General features: G+C 44.5%; 1 protein-coding gene across 1 annotated transcript; it reads left to right on the top strand.

The window, feature by feature from the left end:
• Positions 1-790: 790 nt before the first annotated feature.
• On the top strand, positions 791-23,322 carry LOC128730151 (uncharacterized). Its single transcript, XM_053823184.1, has 5 exons — positions 791-1,182; positions 11,521-12,060; positions 13,828-14,049; positions 14,854-15,078; positions 22,034-23,322. The coding sequence occupies exons 1-5, from the start codon at positions 791-793 to the stop codon at positions 22,224-22,226; spliced, it is 1,572 nt and encodes a 523-aa protein (XP_053679159.1). The 3' UTR covers positions 22,227-23,322.
• The last annotated feature ends 454 nt before the right edge of the window (positions 23,323-23,776 follow it).

Genomic DNA, 23,776 nt, shown 5'->3' on the forward strand with positions numbered 1-23,776 from the left:
GGTTGTTGGGCAAAACATACGTTGGCATAAAACTGTTGCGCCCGAATTGGCAACACGCTATTCGCATTTCTGCACCCGTCAGCGTACGTTAAGTGAAGGAGCTGAGTAACGTGGCCAACGTTATTTCGCACTAAAGTGACAGATCCCGATACTGATCGATACTAGAAGGTCAGAAGATTTGACTAAAGGATTTCTGCTGACAAAATCTACCGATACTAGTTGTGAAAAAGTGATTGCATTTAGTTATAGAATAGTTAAAGAATAATTCCTTCGTCCAAAAAAGCTTCCTAGCGAAATTTAACGTAAGTTGAATGCTTGGATTCGCAACTTGTACAAGTTTCGGTATCGTAGAGAGCGAATCAACCACGTTAGTGAGTGAACCGGCGAGGGTTGGGATAGAGTATCATTCTGCTTTGGCGAGTTCTTTCCGGAGAATTTACACTGAGGCTCATTTTGCGCCCAATTAACGGCGTATGTTTCTGCTCTAGTAGTGATCGACAAGAGGGATTGTTTCACGCAGTGATCGACGAAGTAAATGGTCTAGGAGAGCTTTCTTCAAATGTTTTTTTTTTCGAGTGAAAATGTTGCGCGGAAATTAAATGAAAACAAAACTTATTTACTCACGCTCACAGGAATATTACTCTGAAGATTATATGAAAACATAATCACAAATTATCGTGTCTGTGTTTCTTCTCCAGATTTGCCGGTGTCCAGTGTGCAGCAGTAGTGTCCTTGTGCAAATTCTCTATCTTGAATCCACATTCGTGCGTGGTACCTACACCGCCCAACAATGGCAAAAGTGAAAGTTCACAGTCAGGTGCGTCAGGTGAATGCGCTAAAGGAGTCAATCTCCGACAGGCTCATGTACATGTTGACGTTGCTGTTGGTGACAGCAACATTGACAGAACAGCAGGAAGTTAACAACTTCAACGTTGGAGAGCTGAGCATCTTACACTCGCCCCAAATGCTTTCCGGTGGGATGCAGCGTCCTCGTTCTCGTCAACTTAGGCATCATTCGCATCGGAATGCTGGGGAGGATAATGTTGATGATACCGGCGGAGGAGACCACAGCCAGAAGTTGGAAAATTTCGTGCTCACCGACACCCTAAACGATGGTGAATGCGAACGTCGCATCAGTTGGAATGGCATCATCGGCAAGGAGACGAGTCTAGCCGATACTAGGTAAGCTGGATTATCGATTGATCACATTTTCGATTCGATTTGTCCCGTTGAAGGCCAATCATGAGTTGTTCACACCAATGACGGTGACATGGTCAAAGTTGTTACCCAATTTCGGACATCGTACATTATTTGCCATGATTACGGTAGCCCGTCCATGCATCCAGTGAAGACGGCATAACTTCATCCGTATCAACCGAAAATTCGTACGACTTCGATACGACCTAAACTTGCATCCGAGCACTTAAAGTACCCTCTTACCCCACGCACCTCCGCGTCTACGTGACGGACGTTCTGAAGTGTCATTTTTGCCGTTTATGAAAGACATGGAGGATTTAATTGTTGTCATCACCGGCCATCAGCAGATTTACCACACTCTGTTCGAGTGCCCGAATGGGAATGGTCAGTACGAGATAACCGCCTAGCGGAACAATTTGTGAATAAAGTTTTGTGCCATCAGCTTCCGGTGCATCAGTCTCTCGCAGGGTGAATAATTTGCTGACCAAATCGTTTCGGTTTTTAGTCTCCTACTTGAGGTACGGCATGCCGTTCAGCTGACAACTAGGAAGATTTTAAGGTGGAGGCTTTTTAGGAAATTAGCAAATCTTACCTAATTGACCAGAGCGAACCCTACACAAATTGCTATCACGAGGTACGGGTGATGGTCGCTGCAATAGGTGCAAATTGTTTGCATGCAATGGTATGTGTGCATGTGAATGCCATGTCTTGCAAGTTTTTTTCTTCCAACACGCGAGATAAAAACATCAACGAGCCGACGTTCATCGGCGAAGTGTACGAGTTTCACATAAGCGAAGCCCTGCAAAACCCGAATTGGTATTGATTGAATTTGTGACGAATTTGAATCCGTTCAATCGTCACGACTCAAAGAAAATGGAACGGAATTGATCGTGTTGCCGATCAAACGCGCATACATTTGAATAGCAATCAAAGTTCCTCCAAATTCGCCCCGCAGGTTTGCTGAGTTCTGATTCTTGACGTTATGCGGAAAGCAAAGTCACCTCAGGAAATTCGATGTAATCAGAAATTTGCACCGGTGACGTGAATTTTGTTACTGGAACAAAGTTTTTTTCGTTACTCAAGCTAGAATGAACAGTTTGTAAGCGGACCTCATTTGCCACAATATAAATTTGGGATGTAGGTCCCTCGATACAAAAAAAACCCAAATTATAAAATTATAACCAGTCCACTTAAGCCGATAAACATCATAAAATGTGGCATTTCTATTATGCCACAGCTCTTCCCTTCAGAACTAGGGAGAAGAGCAGATCAGGAACGTAGAAAACCGCAAACAGGTTGTTTACCTTGACCGGTAAGGATAGGCCGTAGACATAGCACTAAAATGAATAAAGCTCTACATCAGGGAGATGGAGATTGATGCGTGTGAAGATGTAAAGAACTTAAGTATACATTAGAACGTCTGCTAGATTAGTTGAACGAATTGCACAATATCACGTTTCACAAGAGTCAAATTCAAGATATCGTAACCACATACGGCTAATCACGTGTATATATATATTTATGTTCGTTATTCACTGGGCAGAATTAAATCATTGCATGTCAAATCCTTAGGTTTCTCGAGCAGTTGAATATGATTAATCGTTTTTCGATTTAAACAATAATCTGGCGACCGCCTGGGAGACCCGTCCTAAATCGGTGGCGCCATGTGTGTTGACGTGCCGCGCATGTGTCTTCGACCTGCCATCGAAAGATTCGCCAAAAATAAGATAACCTCTGTGCGGGGAACCGACTCGCTTCTCCGATCCGGATTCGGACGGTGCGAATCTCTCGGAACTATTTTTAAATCTTCACCCGTATGATGGAAATAGATCGTACGCTCTCTTTTTACGTCGATCGTCGTACCATACCGGCAAGTTAGTGCAGATCACGTTGCTGCCCAGGCGTCCCACGCGATGCCACCTTAACCCACCAGTCCTGCAGGCGTCAGACGATTGCATAATGGACTAAGACCGGTGTACAAAACGTGCCAGAAGAATTGCAAAGTACGAATTATTACAAAATGGTTAAAGTCTGTCAAGGCGCGGTCGTCTTAACTTTGTTAAGTGTGCTCTTCTTTTGTTTCTCGCGGACTAGTGATATATCCTTTTGATACTTGTGCGACTTGTTTAGGAATTTGTTTACAAACGTTCTTTTGTGGTTCTCGTGTATGTTCGTCACTAATCCCTAGCAGTGCTGTGCCTGTAAATCAGACTGTTCTTTGAGAGAAAGAATACAAAACCGCTTGTCGCTAAATATATCTCCGGGTTGCGTTTGTAGCCGATGCACAAATGCCGGTTGTGTTCGATTTTGAGGTGGTCTGATCGCGATCGTGAGTTTCGCGCATGTTCTGCTCTAGAAGAAGCACTCGCGAAAAAAAAGATTTTTCATTCTCTCACGAACGTAGAGTGTGTCACGAGGAAGTTAAGGCTTGTATCTCGTATCTGGATCTAGATTAGGTCAATTGAAACCTAATATATTCAATCGATATGCTTGCAAATATTCGTTAAAGGCACTTTCCACAACGCAACAGGTCATATCCGTTGACCTGTTTTTATTGATGGCAATCGGGTTTATTATTCCCCGGCCAGCTTAGGTACACCACAGAAATGTCTAGAATGTGATCGTCTAATAATCTCAAGCTTAGGAGATAGCACATCGTAGGGAAACACGAATGAACGCTCTTGAAACTCATTCCTCTAGACCTTGACATTCGCACAATCGTGGTTTTCCGTAGTGCGGGACAACCAGTGATGTCGCCACTCTCAAGAGTTTCTAAAGTGGGACCCCACCAAATGTCTGCTGTAGATTTATTGAACCGAATCATAAAACCTCAACAACACTGCCAACGGCATGTCAACGCCAACTATAGATCGTTAAATTGACTCGTTTGATTGGTCTGACAGCCACGCTGACCTTTGGGTCCATCTGGTAGAAGTGCTCTGATAGCTCAATCATTGTAGGACTAAGAGTGAGCTGGCAAACAGATGAATTATATTCTTCACCGATGAGCCGATCATTCGCCAATAGCATTAATTCAGCATATTCATCAACCTAAACCAGCAACTAAACGCTAAAACGATACCACAAAAGAAAAAGGGTATCGTTTCTCAGCGTTGAATTCCACACACCATGCTTGACCCAGTCCAATGTCATTCTTCAGTCAACTACTTGATCCAAACGGAACGGTGTGGCGTTGTTTGCACGGAACAACTACCAACGGCTTCCGAGGAGTTGAAGAGTTAAACAAATCTGTATTGTTTTTTTTTTCTATTTTGCTGCCTGCCTGTTGCATATTCCAACGATGACTTCACAGACTCCACCAAACAGCGACAACATACGCCCCATGGGACAAACAAACAGCTCTACCCTTACGCTCCGGTCTCTTCCGGACGTTTGATCCTTTTGGGATGAATTTCACGGGGTTTCGCTGCAGCGAAGGTGATGCTTTACGCGTGCAGCAATCACCATCCAGATGGTAATGATGCTGATGGTGGCTATTGTGAATGTTTCCCAGAGCAGGGGACAATTAATACCGTCACTGAGCAGCACCCGGTACGGAGAGTAGCGGGAGGGTAATGAAAACATTAAAAGCAATTTGCTCAACAAGGGCGAATACACGATGTACACCATCCCTCGCGTTCGTCGGCGTTGCTGGAGCTCACAACACGGAACTAGACAGGCGGAGTTCAGCCCAATTTTGATTCGTCCACATCGTTGGCGGCAACTTTCTGCAAAATGAACAGCACTTCAAGCGCCAGATTGCCGGTGGTGTAGCACTTTGTTTGAAATTATCATGGTACATCAGCAAACGAGAATGTCTGGGTGCACGCAGCCGGCATTATGTTTATGCAGGCCTTCTTGCGCAGGACACAGGGATACCGAGCGACCCTCACTCTCATCGTGGCTTTGGGATAGCGAAGGTCGGATCTTTTGTCTGCAATTTGATATGGTGCACTCTTCCCTACCTATTCTCGGACTCGAGATAATTTCTTGCACCAAAGGGGCGCTATGTAGGCTTCGAAAAATTTTGGGTATGCATAGCTCTGGGAACGGGACGGGTATGAGATTAGCCGGATTTACACTTAATTTAATTCGCAACAATCATTGTCGCATGGGAATTCCCACCATCGCATCCCGGGTCAGCTGCAGCCAGCTTACGGGAGGTCATGTAGAATTTACGCTTGAAGTATCATGTGGGTTCTGCTGCCTTGCTTTATATGAAGGGTGAAGCGGGTGCAGTTTCGAATAATACGCCAACCCATCACAACAAATGGCACACGGCGTTGGGAAACTCATAAAATGATTCGAAAGACACACGTGTAAAAATACATAAATTAATCATATTACTTCTGAACACAATACTGCACACATTTCTACAAAAATTGCCGCGTTCAGCGCCCTGCGCGACGGAAATGGCACAGACGTCCGCTTCCTTAAGAGGTTCAGTAGCTGATGGTAGCCATCATAGAGACTGACACTTCCTCTCCAAGCTACCGGGAAGTTGGGTGAGATTTCGCCTACCGCGCATGTTGGATTGTAACGTCACGAAATATCGTACGATACTTTTACTTGCGCACTAGGAAAGAAGAAAAAACGCGAAAGCCGCCCGCGAAGCATTTATCCCATGCCTTCTTCGAGACGACTTTTTATAGTGCGAAACACAGCGACCGCACAAAAAAGTAACCGTCGCTTACACATGGGTAAAAAAAGGATAGAGAACAGTGGCAGAAAAAAATGCATCAGAGCATGCAAAATTCGAAGCACATTTTGAGTTGCTGCTTGAATGAAAGAGCACCGAATGTAAGATATACGTTGCCAATTTCCAACGCCTAATTATAGACCGCGAGGATGAAGGATCGTAATTTTCGGCAAAGTAAAAAAACGCCGCACGCTGTGAGCAGCAATTTTGGCTAAGGAATGCCAATGAAAATATACATTTGCGTGGCGCTACAAGTCGGCGAAAGTAAAACGTATTCGCCAGAGCGCAAAAGGCAAACTTTTTTCACTTGCTTGTGGACGTCTTGTTCTTAAGTGGCTCAAGTGTCCAATGCGGCAGGAGAGATCACAAACGCGAGTAGTACCGTTCTCACGCCAATTTGGCAGCACGAGTTCATGCTTCGGTTCAGTGCCACGCATGGGAAGTATTTATATAAGACGAATACACTGAAACGAAAAAAAAAATCGTTCGACCAACGCTCCCGACTCAACACGTGGTGACAACTGCTTCAAAACGGACGCAGGAACACTGGCACTGGGAAAACGGCAAAGCAGCACGAACCCGAACAGAGAGGAACGCATCGCGATGCATTTTGTAATGTGGAGCGTGAGCATATACGAGTCTTGGGTTGAAAATTTATGCTCACCGGTGCAAACACCAAAAACAAAAAAAGAACACGAGATCAGTTGATCACATGTTTTGACAAGCGCTTAAATGGCGTGACAAAGTCACGTGCGCGTGGGAGACGCTATTTATGGCCAACACTGTCTGATGGCGAAAGATCAGCAAGGGCGGGCGTTTACGGATGACTGCCGCGTGGTTTGAATATTGGCAAAATTGTTTATGAGCGATAGCTGACCTAAGATCTTTCCCAACTCACCGCAATTTATTGGGGTGATAGGCGTTAAATCTGTTCAAAAAATTTAAACCATCATTAAACCTAACGGTCTGCTACCCCTTGCCATAACGCATAGTGTTCGTCACTGTATGCCGCCCAAATATGCTCTCGTTTATCATGTGGAATAGCCGCTGGGTTTCATGGGAATACGATAAATCAAGGATGGCTTCCACCGGATCACCGCACAGAGGCTGACGGTGTTGCAATGACCATAGTCATCCAGATGTCTGTCGACATGTTCAGTTCTGTTCTCGGACCATGTTCCCCGGTTCTAAGCCCTACGTTGCTCTGTATATACGTGCTCCCGTAGACGTGCCCTACGATGGGATGTCACTCTGCTGGTCGGCACATTAGTTAAACGATTGAAACGTACGACACGTTCCCGATGAGGTGCAGCATAAAACTTGGAAGAAGAAAAAATAGACGCCAACGACTTCTCCAGTCGCGCTGCTTTCGTCATCCGGTGTTTTGAGCCGTCCGCTCCGGCTAACAATTATACCATGGATTATCCAATAAATTTGATCACTAAATTTTTATGAACTCCCGCTCAAAGCAACCGTATGAATGGGCGACAGGGAACCGATATCTATTCGTTTTTCTCGCTAGTGAAACGATTACTTAATTTACGTCTGCTATCTTACACGGTTGGCTTCCCGAGGGCGGCGGAATGGCCTTTCTTTTTCGATCGTACCCTTGCAGGTTGGACCGGCAAGAAGTCGTATGGCCGTGTTTCCCTTCGTTGTACCTTTTCGTTACCGCCAATCATTCGTTTACTTTCTCCTTCACTCCAAATGATCCGGTTGGACGAAAGATCGCTATCTAGAACGGTATCGAGAATCGGTCGAAAGGTCGACGTTGGACGATGTTTAAAAATTCCGTTCATTGGAAACCGAACAGCAGATCGACCTGCCGATCAGTAGAACCATGCAGTAGAGGGAAAGCCGACTCTACGGTAGTTCGAGAAACCTGAGATGCCTTTTGTTGTGACGAATCATTAACAAAAATGCAGAACAGAAAAAAAGAACGAGCTCTCTTCACGAAGGAAGTCGAACTATACCGACAAAAGGAAAAAGGGGGAAGACTAGCCTTAGCTTGGCCCTTTTTTAATTAATTGTCTCGCGACAGGAACACGTTCGTCGCCATTTGAAACAGCCGGATACTATCTCAGCATGCTGCAAATCGATCGTAACGTTATCTATCACCATAGTAAGAAGTCGCTTGTTTGAAAACAAATAAAGGAAAAAAACCTTTGCTACTCCAAAATCGTTCATTACACGTGCGGCATCAACTGAATCAACATGAAACTCCCGCGTTTTAATGTTTGCCTCACAATGGTAGAGGCACGTATATCGAGATAAAACCTGAAAAAAATTTCCACTGCCTTGCAAAAGCACTATAAATGGGGGTACTCTAGTCGCCAAGAATGGTGCGCCTCAAAGTTCTGACTATTCTGCTGCACACGCTCTCGGGATGCCTGTTTATTTGGGTTTACTCACGCCAAATGCAATCCGCTTTTCAGCTTGCAGCTGAATCGATGATTATTGATTATTATTATTGACGGAAGTGGGCCGCAGGCTAGAGATGCTTGTCTTTGAAGTGAATGTAGCGGTGCTAGAGCTACTTCAAACGATCTTAAGATCATTCTCGACCGTAAATGCTAATAAACGATGGTGCATCTAGAGGCCAAAAAACTGGTGCTTCTCTTGTAGCGTGCCCCGACGAGAGTTCTTGGGAATTAATTATTGTTTACGACATGAATACTTAAAAATAATATACTACGATGAACCAATAATTCTAGATCGCGCGAAGCGGCTCCCTATCGTTGAAGTGGTACGTACGAATCACAAAGCCATGAAACCAAGCATAATAAAATCTTCTCGAATGGATGGTTTGGAAAACTAATAAACTGAAGCATCAGTGCGTAAGATGCATCATTTATCAATAAGCGATCCTTTCAATATGAAAAACCGATCCCTGGTGTTTTGGTTTGCGTGACCTTTTTGGGAAGAGCCGAAGGGAAATTTAAAACCTAACTAATTTTTTCCACTTCCGAGCTACGGTTCTACGGGGTTTCTACGGTTGACGAATATCTTTTGAATAAATTGGATTGCGGTCGAGGCTTTTCATCTGTTGCCGCGATATCTGAAACGAGGGTATCCGTTTCTTTGCAAACTACAACAAAGCAAAACCTAACCTTCAGCGTGCCATTTATGACAAGCCGGAATTTCGCTGATATTGATTTTGGGGTTGCGTTGGGGAGAGGAAAAAAAATCCACCATTTTACAGCCATATTTACCACAATGGAGCACGAGGGAATCGAGACCATTTTCAGCATAGTCAAGCAAAATTTTGCAAAAAAAAGCAACACCGCTCTAGACCTTTCTATCGCGCATTCCGACATCGAACCGACACCGCACTGGTGGAGTTGCTTGCAACGGCCCGCCACACGTGTAACGGCAGGCTAGGCGTTTGTTTTCTTTTGCCGCCTCATTCCTGCAGCAGTTGGCAGTATTTTTGTTGTGAGAGTTGCTGCTTCTCGGTATACAGACGCGAGGTTTGCAGCGATGTTGACGCGGTGTTTCTTGAGCAACATGTTTGGCATGTGCGAGGCGATTCGGCATAGAGGTCGACCGCATGCGCCCGTCCGTCGAGTTCAAGGTAATTTAATGCGATTGCACACCCCGATTGCCTCGATATATCGCTGCGAACGGTGGTGAGTTGCTAAGTTTACGAGTTCATCATCCGAATTCGCGACGACCGCAAGACGCCGGAAATCGTTCGCCACATGACCCGTCGTGCGTTTCCTGTATGACTCTCAACCGATACCTTCCTTCCGGAACTCCGGATGGTGGTGGCTGGCGGTTGTAGCATGCAGCAACGGGTCACCCCCACAGAGCAAGCATCTAAAATGTAAAAAGGGACGACCTAATCGGATTTGATTTAAGTTCCCTGGGCACCGGTCGGGAACGGAACAGCCGGTCCGTGCATCGGTGTGCTGAGAAAAGGACCAACCTCTTCTCCAAAAGGGCTGGCCTCTAAGTGCGGTTTTTTTGGAACTCAAATAAACATTGCGTCCCGTTGGGTACCCTTGCTTTAGATTTACCTGACGGAATATTTGAAATATTTCATTCGGTACAATGCGTTCCGTCGAAATCTTCTTGTTGGTGGTGCGGCTTACCGCTTGTTTAAACCCAAAAATAACACTCGCTCAAATTCTCCGTTAGTCTAATCCAGAAGTCTAAATCAGAAGAAAATCTCCGCGAAGGTGTTACAGGAATTAACCGACCTGTGAGTGGTATAAAACGAATGCTTCTGGCAACGTTTGACCTTTTCACCGAATATGATTTCCGCATGACAAAGTCCAAATCCCCCGGAACTGTTGAACAAAAAATGCTGTCATGCATTTTCCAGGATCCAATTTAACGCAGGGTAGAAAATACAGGACTCGGGCCCCAAACCCACGCTTTCCTCTGCAGAAAATGCGACTACGAACACGCTTCAGTTGCGATGAAGCAATTGATTTTTCTTTTTCTCGTCACGCACATCAAAGAGAGGTTGGTGACCACGGTAAAACACTGAAACTTTTGTCGACGATTGCGCCAGCGAGAGGCAAGCTCGACGCTTGGTGGTGCCTGGTTACGCGCGCGTTTGGTACATTTTCTCGCAGCTTTCATCCGAAGCAGGCCGCGAAAGCTGCGCCCGATGCTCTCTGTCGGCTCCAATCGATGGAAGCGATTTACGAGATTTTGTAACCCAAACTGTTGCTTCGACGTGTTGCCCTCGTTGTTTGTTCGCTCGACCATTCAACGCCTGATGGTTGTAAATTTTCGTACTGTCCATGCCACGGTTCTTCCCGCAGATTCGACAAAGCAAGATGTCGAAACTCAATATAAAAGACAGAGAAGGTGAGCCAAAAAAAAAAACACAAGAATCGAAACCCACGGCACGGTAATAAAACACTCCCGTGGGGTTGAGCATCTCATCAGCGAAGCTAGCCTGGGAAAGCTCGCCTCTTGGAATAGGCTGTAAATTATTCTAAACTCTCCTTCAGATGACGCGGAGCTAAGGGCATGTTTTCCGCCGTGGGATTTAATTGGATTCCAATCGAATGCGCCTATTCAAGGCTCCGGATGACATAAACGTTGCCCTAATGAGGCTTGCACCGTGTATGCCCAGAAAAAACAGAGGGTATTGCGACGACGATCGAACAAAATTAATGTACGACGCTTAAGAATGGAACTCCAAATACAACTTTCCGAACAGCACGAGATGTCTTGGTGGAGGCGTACGATGCAAATGTTCAAAGTTCGAGAGATCAAAGCAAAGGATGGGTTTCTGATGAAAAAAGACAGGACTCAAAAAAACTACTCGGACAGGTCCAGTCTGTGGCAAGAATATAGGTCACTAAGGGCAGCGCGTGCAAGATGATTGCGTCCTCTTATCAACATTTTTGTCGGCATTCTAGCCATTCTTTTTTCGAGGAAGAATAAACATTTAACGTGTGCTGCTCGTACGATGGACGACGACTTGAAACTGGAATCGCAGTCCAGTACGGTCCGGAATTCGGGTGACTGATTGACGTGCACGACTCTGCTCAATTGATAACCTTTCAACCGTGATTTGTGAAAACGGAAAACAAAACACAGATAGAAACATTTACCGACAGTTCCACTAATAACATGATATTTTTTTCGCTTTCTTTACACAGCTCAAACAAAACGCTCAGTTTGTGGCAAATGGCCGGAAAACAGTTCCTGATACAAATCATTTACAACAGCGATCGCGAAATGATGGACTGCGAATATGTAAGGATGCGGCCGCTGGTGCATCAATTTCGCGAACGCTTCTCTTTCGAATATCGCCAAGCGCGGGCACGCAATTTCACCTCCCCATATAACATGGCCGGCAAAGCTGGCTCTCACTCGCTCGTGTCTGATCACGACTTTCGGGAATATATCGAGCACGATATCGTCACACCCGAAATGAAGGAGCTACAGTACAACGTGTATGATTTTCCGGCCGAAGTTCCGGCCAGCCATCGAAGCATTGATGCGTTCGGTATGCGCAATCTATCGTACACCGTGTTGCACAACCGCGCCGATATTCCGGCGGATCTGCTCGACCAGATGAACTTTCACGAGCTGAAACAGAAATGCAACGTGCGGCAAAAGCAGCTAAAAGAAATCGCCACGGGATTGCGTAGTTCAGATCCCGAGCATAAGCGGATAGCGAACGAGAAGCTGCAGAGGTAACTATTTTGGTTCATGAATTGTCCTAGCCCCCCTACCCCAACCGCCCAAGAACCCCCTGCCATTCAACTAACAAATTCATATCCCACCCAATATCTGCTCCTCGTTTGTATCACGGGATTTATGTACCACCCCCCCTGGTAGCACATCGTTTCCATTCAAGCATGCACATACGCACCAATTTTGGACCAAACCACCAAATCACCAAACCACCGCACGTCCACCTACATTGCAAATCTATAAATGATGATTCTTGTTTGGAACGTTTTCGATCAATGCCAAGCAACAACTTAAATGAACACACCAAATCTGTACAACGAAATTCGCAAGTTCGTAGCTTACCGCTCGCCCAAGTCACCACATCCCAATGGAGCATGAGCCTTACCTTACTTCGTTAAGGCGTCCACCCCACGTTGTTCATCTCACTAACCCACCGCGTAGTACGAGAGAGCGAGAGAGAGAGAGAGAGAGAGATGCAAAAACAATATACGAAACGGAGATAGACCCCAACTTGCGTTCGTTTACACTCGAGCGCGATGGGGCGATATACTCCATTTGATACTGGATGGGGGTGCAACACGAGTATTCGCAGTCGTTCGTTGCGTTCGTAAGGATACCAAAAATTGCTACATTGAGATTCACTTACCGATGTGTGCCGATGAAAAATTCGCCCGTCCTTGAGTGTCACGTCACGCGGATGTGTCGCGTCGGCTTCGAACGGATGCGAAAGCGGCCCAAACCCGTCCAAGGGAGCAGTTTTCGATAATATGAGGGGATGAGGTGCGAGTTTTGTTGTCTTCTCTTCTCGCTTTGACTCCTTCGGCGATAGAAGAGGCTACGGAATGCGGCTTTCCGATAGCTCGCACCTATAATAATAAGAAGAAATCAAATTAGGGAAGCGTTAACCGATCTCCCCTGCGGGGTGATGATAAACGATGACGAAAAGATCGTCAGGTGGTATGCAAGTGGCGAACTCGCTCGGCCCTGCTGCCGTGATTAATCACGGAATGTGGCAGCATATTGGCCTTTAGCTGGGACCTTGCTGTCTCTTATCGACGAGCCGCATCGGGATATTTCCCTTCCGGGGTAAAACCACAGTGGCGGCATTTATTGCATTTTTTCGGAAGGAATGTGTTGCTGGATTCACTTTTGTTCATTTTCTTTTCACATAGAAAGCTGAAAAGTATTGCTACTAAATAGGACAAATGTTTTTCTTAAGCATAGATTTGTAAAAAAATAAGCAAAATATGTCAGCACTAAAGATTTCAACAAAAAATATTACAACATTCGCTTTAAAAAACTTAAAAAGTAAAAAAATGAATCTAATGGCAATGATGCACATTTACACTTTCACAAAAAGGAAGCAAATTCAATATATAGTAAAAAAAATAATCAATATACTAAATGATACTAATATCTACTAACTATTAGCGCGCACTTAGAAATAACGGTTGTTGACTTAGAATGGGTTTGATTGCTCTAGCACACTCTAATCTTCTACTTAAAAAATCCTATTTATCATCTTCAAACAAACTAAAAACAAATCGTGTAATTAGCATACCTCTTATGTAACGCGTCGCTTGAATCGGTCAGCTAATTAACCTTCGTATTTTTATCTTCGTTTTTTTTCTATTTATTTCTCTTCGATTATCGTCCACTTTTGCGTTTGCAAATGAATATTTTCCCAACCCGGGGTCATGATGCCGCATTGTTGAAACGTGGCTATTTTTCTTAAATCATCCAACGCCCCTTTCTCCGTCAACCAGACACAAACGTGCGATCGCGGACTGGTTCCTGTCGCCGAACACAAAATGGTGCGGCAAAGGGCATTCGGCCTCGCAATACTACCAGCTAGGAGGCGCATCCAGGGCGGATATGTGCTGCCGGAAGCACGACCACTGCAACATCTTGATACCGGCCATGGCCACCCATTGGGATCTTTTCAATATCCGGCCGTTCACGATCAGCCACTGTAGCTGCGATACGAGGTTAGTTTGCGGTGCAATCGACTTGCACTGGCTTTGGTGTAGGGGGGATAGGGCTTCTTCTTACGGTCTTGTCACTATGGCCATCGTATACACGTTGACCAGAATGTCACTATGGCCATCGTATACACGTTGAACAGTTCAATAAACTTACGGCCACTAGTGAAAGATCCGGAAAGATCAGCCCAAAAAATGGACAAGAGAGAGAGAGAGAGTGAGAGAGGAACAGGTGCAGAGAAACTAATTCATAGGTACAGGAGTAGCGTATGTCAAAACAGTTCGCGCATTCGCTGGGTTGTCCATTGAGAGGCGTCGTCGAGAATTCAGGCCCAGATGCTAGCAATCATTCCGGTGTGAATGTGCCACTATTCCAGAAACAGAAGTGAACCAGGTAAGCATTGGGTGACGTGTCTTGGTGGTGATGGTTCTATTGGCGATGTAGTACAGCTGAAGCAGAAGACTGTGTGCGAGAAATGTCTGCAGGAATCAAACACTCAGGATATCCTGCATATCCTGGAGGCGATACACGCCTACCTGCCATCCTCAAATGGTCCTTCTCGGTATTTTCCCTTTTTGTTTATCCCACCCGATTTAAGACCCAATTTCCACGTACTTTAGATGTACGATGTAGATAAATGGTCCTTACTTCGTCCTGCTTTCGGCCTTCGGGTCCTTGATTCTGCCCAAATCCAACATCCAACCCCATCCTCCATGGATCCCTTTCTGATCACCTACCTACCCCTACTACGCTGTAATCAACCAAAAATTCAAACATACGTTCTTCCCCCCCAAAAACATCGAAACCAGACAACGACGGGACCTGTCGGACATGCTGCGAGTCCCGGGTACGAAATGGTGCGGTAAAGGCTGGAGCGCCCGCAACTACGTCGAGATGGGCGGCTTCTCGAAGGCCGACCGTTGCTGCCGCCAGCACGACCTGTCCTGCCCGTTCTGGATACTGGGCTTCGAGACTAAGTACAGCCTGTTCAACTGGCGCGTCAACACGCTGATGCACTGCGGCTGCGACGAGAGGTAACTAAACCTTCCAGCTTCCAGATGCGCTCTTCGCTTGTCCCCGGTGGGCACACCAACAGGACCAGCAGGATTGGAACTGGGAACGCATCGAATCACGAGCCTACGGAGCGTGTTATTAAGCGCCATTACTTTACAGCCTTGATTTTAAACGCCATCCAGTGGCGGTAATATTGCACTACTCAGTCGTCTCTTCATCCAGACCTTATGCACCCTTACGCAAGCCAGAAAAGAAACGAAGTAAATCAATGTACGGCTTCCGATCGCCGGTCTCGGCCTTCTGCTATGCCCAATGCAATGTAACCACTGAAACCCATCATGATTAATGACCTTTCTCTGCTGCACTCACACGGCAATCGACAGAGTCCCGTGCTGAAGAAGTGGATCGAATTCATGATCGAAATTGATTATAATGAATGATGCTGTCGATTTTACAAATCGTTGTGCCCGCCCCGACGGTGTATCAGCCTGGCCGGTGGAAGTGCCGTCAAGAGGGCGGTGAGGTTTTATTAAATTGAACCATCACCACACCGATCAACGATCCCACGCGACCCTGCGGTCCAGGGAGGCTATCCTTTTGGGGCGCGGTGTCCCGTTTTGATTGATCTGGAGCATTTAAATGAGGGAGCAACAAAAATGCCCCGAATATGCGTTGGGTTGCTCTACGGTAGAAGGAAATTTCTTTCCCACCCAAATGCATGCGAGACTTTTAGCTGCTTACGAACATTTGTCCGGAGGAGATCAAGTTCGGATTGATGAAATGTCTATCTGTTGAAAAGGCGGTTCATCAACGTCTAAGGCAGCAATGGAACAAAGATTTGTTCCACCTAGCAATCAAACCTTTTTTTGTATAATTGACACGTACTAATGGATCGATAATACTTTCGACAACTTCGTTGATGAAGAAAGCTATCTTTGTTGCCTCATAAAAAACCGAACTTAAATTGCCTTCAATTACATGCCTAAACGTCTAATCCATCAGTTTGAAACGGAATCTTTCTATCTGACAATACGTGGTATAAAGATTCCGAGTGAGCGGTCTTTCGCTAGAGCGTTTACATGTATTAAATTATTACATAGATCGATTAAATTCTGTGCGTCATAGTCAGAGGTTCTACCTTTTGACGCAAACAGTGATTTGAGATGGCCGATTTGAACATGCTAAGGCACATGAAGTTGCTTTATATGCGAAAAAAGAGTCAGTCCACTAGCCGCTCATTAACGTCAGCTTTTGGTCAATTAGCGCGGTTTTGCGTAAGTTTCCTATACTCTCGTTTGGATGTTGGTTTAATTATTTCCTACCTCGAACCTTGCTTTAATCTTGCCAAACGTAATTTTCGGCATAGAACGAGCGTTGGAGGGAAAAGTGTGATTGCGAACTAATGGGCAATTCAGCACAACAAATTCCCCCCTTGTTCAAATAAGGCACGAATCTGGCCATCTCTTCATGTAAGGGTGAGTTCTAGCCATAGAAAAGAATTAGGTCAATATCTTAAATCGGCGATTACCGATGGGGTACGCTAAGCAAGATTGACACAGTTCTACTGTGGCGTTGTACGTTCGATCATCTTCGAAAGGGAAGATTGTATCTTCCTTAACCTAGATTCCGCCTTCCACAACAAACGAAATACAAGATGGCCACCAAAAAATTAGATCAGTTTTTTTTCAAAATTCCAAAACCTACACCCTTTCCGTTCTAACTCTTATTTCAAATAAACCACTGGGAGGGAAATGCATCAATTGATTCTTTTTTATGAACTTCGCCTTCCCTTAGAATGAGCAGAACTCTGTTCTTGCCTGTTTGTTTAGGCTTCCTGACCTTCTTGAGCATTTCGAAAAGGAACTACACGGTTCCGTTTAATGATGCGTGCCCTTCGTTCACACCCAATAGAATGCCGCGCGCTGGTCGTTCGGAATGGAAAGAGAAAATAAAAAGAGCAGCGTGTGTTCTTGGTAACGCACCATCGCTTACTGTTAGCCGTGAGAGGCGGACGTCCTGGCTTTTCCCCCCTGCCGTTCGAAGGCGCCATTCGTTGGCGGGCTAGCGTTCAAAACGATGGTGTTGCAGGGAATTGGTTTCGTTCGTCGAAGGTACCGAATCGGTCCAACACATCGAGAATTGATTGACCAAATAGACTAACCAGGGCATACCTACCCCATCGGTCCAGTAGGTGGCAACTTTCATCCTCGATCGATGTTAAGATATCGCCCTGCGGGAATCGGAACGTCCTGTAAGGCTTGCGCCATGTCGGATTCTCTATATGCTTTCAGCAGCTTCGTTTATAGCTTGTTGGCAGATGAGTGATGAAATCATTCAAGAAGCGCTTCGTTTGTGCATAGCGATGATGGCTGTACTCAGTTGGTACAGAAACAATTTGGAAAAGCTCATCAACTAAGAAAAATGAAGCTGTTCCGTGTATGCCCAAGCATAGGAATGATAAATTGTGATAAGCTTAGCGTAAACTGGCCAAACTCCTTCTATTCCAACTATGTTCTACGTCATTTTGTACTTGAACGTGTTTCAAACGTTGTTAATTGTTGTGAGCCAATACCTGAAGTGTAAAATGCATTGCAATTTTTTTCCGATTGTGTATCATGTGAGCAATGTAAATGTAGGTTACTATTTCACAACGCGTTGAATCGATTCTCTAACATATGCTCTACATGAGGCTATGAAATGTTCTCATGAAAATGTGGGAGACAAAAGTAAAACCAATACAAAAATTAGGAGAAAGATACCCATCTACGGATTATTAATAACCGGCTAATCAATTATTGACCACTTGACCGGGATATTTTACTTGGGAGGTATAAGGGAAATAATGTAGGAAAACATATTACTATTTATGGTTTGATCATTAGTTGGTTTCCTGTAGTTGGATAGATTTGTTTGCTTCTTCACTCAAAAAGACACATGAAACTGAAAAAAGCAGTTTGTCTCGTAATGAAACAATCATGTGGCGAGGCCTTCAAAGAGAAGATAGCGAGGAATATGATACCTGGACGAAGAGCATCAATGAAAGTAAGAAAGTCATTGGACCAGGAATGCGGAACCGATTTGTTCTATCCCACAATCGCCCCGCTTCGGGCAAGCAAGGATTACATTTCCCCACGCTGCTTCTAGAACAACATAGAAATGTCCACCACAATGCTCGAAAGATTTTTATCAAGCAGACGTACAAATTGATCTGGACGGAAAATTAATTATCCTGATCATATCTCGTACTGTAAGTGAAAAATATCTACCTCGGCGTTGATGATATCCTTCTGAATCGGTCTGATGCAAAGAAAATGAGATATAGTGGAAAGCTTCATTTCACCATCATATTTATAATCGCTAAAGAATCCTTTGGACATCAATATTTCAACCCCTAACCCCTAGAACAAACGGTTCTCGGGTCGCGGATTCTGTGGCCATCGTGATGGCGATATTTTGGATCTTTTTTTTTATCCAAGCACGTTACCATTGTGTCTGCAATTTATGATGTCGCATAAATACAACGATAGCACCTTTCGATGAGGGCTTACCAAGCCGTCCCTGCAATATGTGAAGCGATTCGTCCCACCATCCAGGCGTGGTTAGTAGGCCCAGATTCTGCGATTCCCTCTTCTGGACGATACTCAGATCAGGCCAGGAATCGAGCGTGCAAGAAAGTGATACCACTCGAGTAGGCTCGAGCAGCTAAGAAGTGCCTCCTTCTGATCCGCCTCCCGATCCGACTTCCGGGAGAAATGGACTGTCTCCCTACCATTTCCCAACGCTCTTGGACAGCGGCCGTTGTTGCGACTGTTTCCAGTAATTTGCCAGCTAGGCACAACCATGCATGGCTCTTAGAGCCGCTGGCAGCATCCGAAGCGAATCGGCTGAAAAGTGGACATCTGTCATTGATTTCCGAACCAATCGCCTCCTCTTGATCGACCCTAGGATGGGTTTGAAGCAGAGCCGCCTGCATCAAGGGATACTTTCACTGACGAAGTACCCAAGGGAAGCCAATGGCAGCTGGCCTGTTCCAAGCTCGGCCCTTTTGCGGTCGCGCTAGATCATAGATAAATTTGTCATATTCTATTAAGAGTGCCAGAAGCATAGCATAGCTTCCCGAGGTAATTTTTTCTAACGATGAGTTTTGATTGATTGTCTGAATTGAAAATTGTGAAACGTAATAGATGATAAGTGAATAACGGGCACACTTGTTTAAAGTCAGATGCAATCTGATTTAGTTAGTGAAGTTTTGAAGAAGTTTGGAAAATATCACACAACTTTTACCTACCAATAATATACTCACAATGACAATACAGGATGAATTCTTTCCCAATATTTCAAACTATTCAACTCATTTGTCCAATGGCTTGTGGAGATAAAGAACCAAATTCCCAACACAACCGCAGAAGATAACTCAGCGTTACAAAATAGTGGCACCAATACGCACCTGACAATGGTTGCATTCAAGTGGCAATAAATGTTCCCGATGGAAGATAGCACCAAGCCTCCCCACACTTTGGGTAATTTCTCATTCGTCTGTAGTCAACGTACATTCCCATTCCGGGGACCGGTGTTCTTGCGAAACGCGTTCGGTCTCCACCGTCAAGTGTTTGACCGAGTGCTCCGATAAAATATAAAGCGGCGTAGCTTCCGGTAAAGCGCACGGTGTGTCTGCAAACGGATGGACTGTGGGAAATGATTTCCAAATGCAATCCAATATAGAGCATTGAATTGGGCTGTCGTTTGTTTTAAAGCATTCAATCAACAGCACGCTTATCCACTTCATTTGGAGTGTTACTAACGATTGCGCGAAACTACCGCTAAATGGCCACATCTCACCAGGTTCTTTTACTCCTGGCGTCCTGGTTGTAATTCGTTGAGTCATAATGCGCGCTTGATCTTAATTAAAATCACAAACTTCACTCCCAAATGCTACTTTTGCTTCTGCAGCCGCCGTCTTTGGGGCGTTTTAGTGGCATTTGTTACCGGAGGAAGAACATGATACCTCCCGCATTCAACGACCGGCAGTACAACAGCGAAAAGGAAGAAACGTTTGTGCTTTTGTCACACAGTTGGCTTCTGTTTGGCGTTGTGTTTTATGTGAGTCAACAGAAAAAAAGAGTACTCTCAAGAATCAAGTGAAACAAGCCGGATGGATTGACTTTTAGATGCATGTAATGGCTGCCCTTCGCTTTACTCACCATTCACCGGCGGGGTGTCCCTGAGCACCTGTGTATATTCTCGCCACTCGGCCACACAAGGGCTAAGGGACGTGAAAAAGAAGCCATCCCGGGTATGCAAGGATGTTGGCGAAAAGACGACATTTTTTAACGCGACAGTAGTCTTCAGGCCATAAAAATGTCATTGGCAGACCCTTTCGGTAACCCGTGAAGCGCAGCGTACCTTTTACAACTTACCGATGTGTGTTTCTCTTCGCACTACGTAAAGATTCTATAAGGTCCTTTCGCGCGATGAATCGTCCTAGGTCAGTTGAATAACACTGTCTTCACTGTTACACTCATTTTCACCCTCGGATTCTGCGATGACGACGTCACACGAAGGATTTTTGTGTCTCTCAACCAGCAAAGAGCAACAAAAGTAATGAGTCAAGCATCGTGTCAAGTACGCGCCAGGTTTACCCTAGCCACTGCTAAAACAAACGTTTCGAGGAACTTATTTCAATCTACTCCATTTCCACCCGGACGCGAACCCAGGCTTGCCCTTTAATCCTAACGACCACAGGCGCGGCCCCGGTACGTGCGTCCTTAATTGCTTCGGTTCAGCAAGTAGCTTCTGAAATTCGCGATATATAGGTTTTATCACCATAACCGCTGTCATCACCTCGTACTGGATCTTGTGTCCGGTCACCCCACTTCGGAAGTGCACTGGAAAGGAGCGGTTTAGTCGTAATTTTTCCAAGGGGATGGCCGGCGCGCGCTTCCCCTTCGATGGAATGGCGCACTGAATTCAATGAGTGCTAATGGCAGTTTTATGTGTTCGGCAGGCGCAATCTTTGAATCATAAAATTGCATTGCGCACTGCAATTTCGGAATGGCCCGAAGGTTGACGATGATTTAGTTAAGAACTTTGATCTACTGTTCTTATGCTACGTTCACCAGTGAACATCTCAAGTAAAAAAGGTGTGAAGTTTCTGTATGACGATGGCATCAGATATTCATAGATAATGCTTCGTATGATTTTTTTCGTAATCGGTACTTTATCCCCATTTCTTTTATGGTTTTTCGAAAAACCTTGAATCCCAATTCAAGACATATATTTCTGCAACGCAAAAAAAAATGTACGATATAAATCGGCAGGACATGAATGCGAAACGAAAGCCACTTAATGCAACTTCATCTGATGACGCTGCAGCTTGTCCGTCAGCCACATCCCATCGATAAGAATCTCTTCTTTAATCCGTTTAAGAAATTGGATTCTATCGAAACTTTTCAACACACTTTCCAAAACGCACAGATTGTAATCTATATTGCTCTTGTCGTCACTTTCGATTTGTCGTGTCAGAAATCGTTCACAATCGACACCTACGGGCCAAAAACAAAGACATTTCATATTCCGAAGGGTCGCGAAGGGATGACACACGATCATCGGTCCAAAAAGAATAGAAATTTGTGCTACAAGTTACGGAGTGCAATAAAGTGATTAGAGCAGAGGCAGGATTTTATGGTGCAGCGACCCAACCGAAGAAGGAACATGGACGAAGGAGAGGGTCATTAATGTTTCTGAATAATGCTATTCCAGGGAGAGTTTCGTTGTATCTTGTTTCCTATTAATTTTACATTTGTTTTTGTACTTTTTTATTGCAGGTATCTTCTTACGAGTTTTTGTTCCGTTGCATTTTGTACCTCTTACTCTTTCTCTCTCACTCTTGCAAATGTTGTCTATAACTGAAGATTGCCACAATACTTCATGCCAAAATAATAATGTTTTTCAATCTTTTTTGATTATCCTCTACAGATTCCGTACCTGCCTAAAGATGGCCGACTCCAGTGACGCTAATCTGGTGGGAAAACTATTCTTCAACATCGTGCAGATGAAGTGTTTCGTTCTGAAACCGGTAACGGTGTGCGAGAAACGGAGCTTTTGGGGCAAGTGCGAGAAAAAATCCCGCCGGAAACGAGCCTTTCTGCGAGACAATCGGAAGTTCTAAAGCAACACTTTCGCACTGAGGAGCGATGAGATATGTGTGCATACTTTTGTTATCACTTGATTCCCCGAACAGAGCTCATGTTATTTATTGTATAAGAATCTCTTATTTATTGACTGTTTCTTGCAAATGCATTATTGCCAACATTAGTAGTAGCAGGGAAGAGCGCACGTGTTGCAGCGAAAATTAGGTGATGTTATGCTGCTGCAGCACGAGTAACCATGCTGAAGGATGCTATTTATTAACTGTACATGAACATATGTTTCATTTGAAGTTCAGGGAGGATGGAGGAAGAGGAAATGAGAGGAAGAGGGTTCGATTGAAATAGATTCCTATTAGCTTCGTAAGGCAATGGTAGCAGAAACTGACAAGTGATGATCGAAACAAATCGTGTTAGTGATTAAATGCTTTGTAAGAAGTAGTAGAGCCGCAACGACGTGATCGTGTGACTGTAAACTGAAAACTAGTATTCATTAACAGTTACGCTAGCGTACAGCATTCATCCGCAAAGATCTGAACTAGAGTAGCAACACGCAAAGGGGTAGTATTAGTAAATGTATATAGGGTACGGGAGAAAAGGCAGCTCGCTCAATGGCTTGAGGATTGAAATATATTCCATGACGTTACAATTGTACACGCACAATCCTTTGCCGAGGTATACGAATAAACGGCTGGTACCGAAAGGCATAAACTATCTCACGTTGCAACTAACTATAATAGCAAATAATCTGTCAACTAAAGAATGAGAGTTTCAATACCTAGGCCGGGTTGTACGTATCGAGCCTAAATGAAAAGCAAACGTGTAAAAATTGTACATATTTAAATGTATGATCAAAATCAACGAAACGTTTAAAATGTTTTGTACAAAACAATGTAATAGCTTAGCAGTGTAAATAGCGAAGGGATGCATGTGAAAGAAATCAAAACTATGATAATACTATGATGATGAAAGAGGATCAGCAACGGTGGACAGTGTAAGATAAGATTAGGTGTATAAGACAACCCAGCAAGCACTACCGTAGACAATTACTCACAAACTCAACGAGCAAATGCATCTTTTATCACGCAAACTATTGACTAAATTATACTGTTCCGCTTGCTTCCGTCGTATATCAAACTAATAAATGAATAAAATAAAATCAAATCGTAAATCAAAACTTTTGAATTGTCTAACAATCATCCGAAAGCTGTGTATAAGGTATACAAACAATACATTATCGAAGTTATATATACAGAATTTTCGCATTCAAACAATTACGCAAAGAAGCGATTTGCCTGTTTCAGACAATTTGAACAAAAAAAAGCTACGTCCATGGTTCGTATCTCCAGCCTATGAAATCAGGCCCCCAAACCACCTTTGCCAAAGCACGTGGTTACTTGTAACAAATATCCTTTCGAGAACCGAAAAGGATGCACGTGTCCTTGACGATAGTCGCACGGATAATCGAGACTTGTATACAATGCTCGGTACAAGTCGCGTGAAAATCAAACACTCGTTCCCACAGACAGATGGCGCTGCTAGCGGTGATGCTAAAAATAGACATAGCTGAGAG

Source organism: Anopheles nili, chromosome 2 (assembly GCF_943737925.1).
Source record: "Anopheles nili chromosome 2, idAnoNiliSN_F5_01, whole genome shotgun sequence".
In the NCBI taxonomy this organism is placed as follows: Eukaryota; Metazoa; Arthropoda; class Insecta; order Diptera; family Culicidae; genus Anopheles; species Anopheles nili.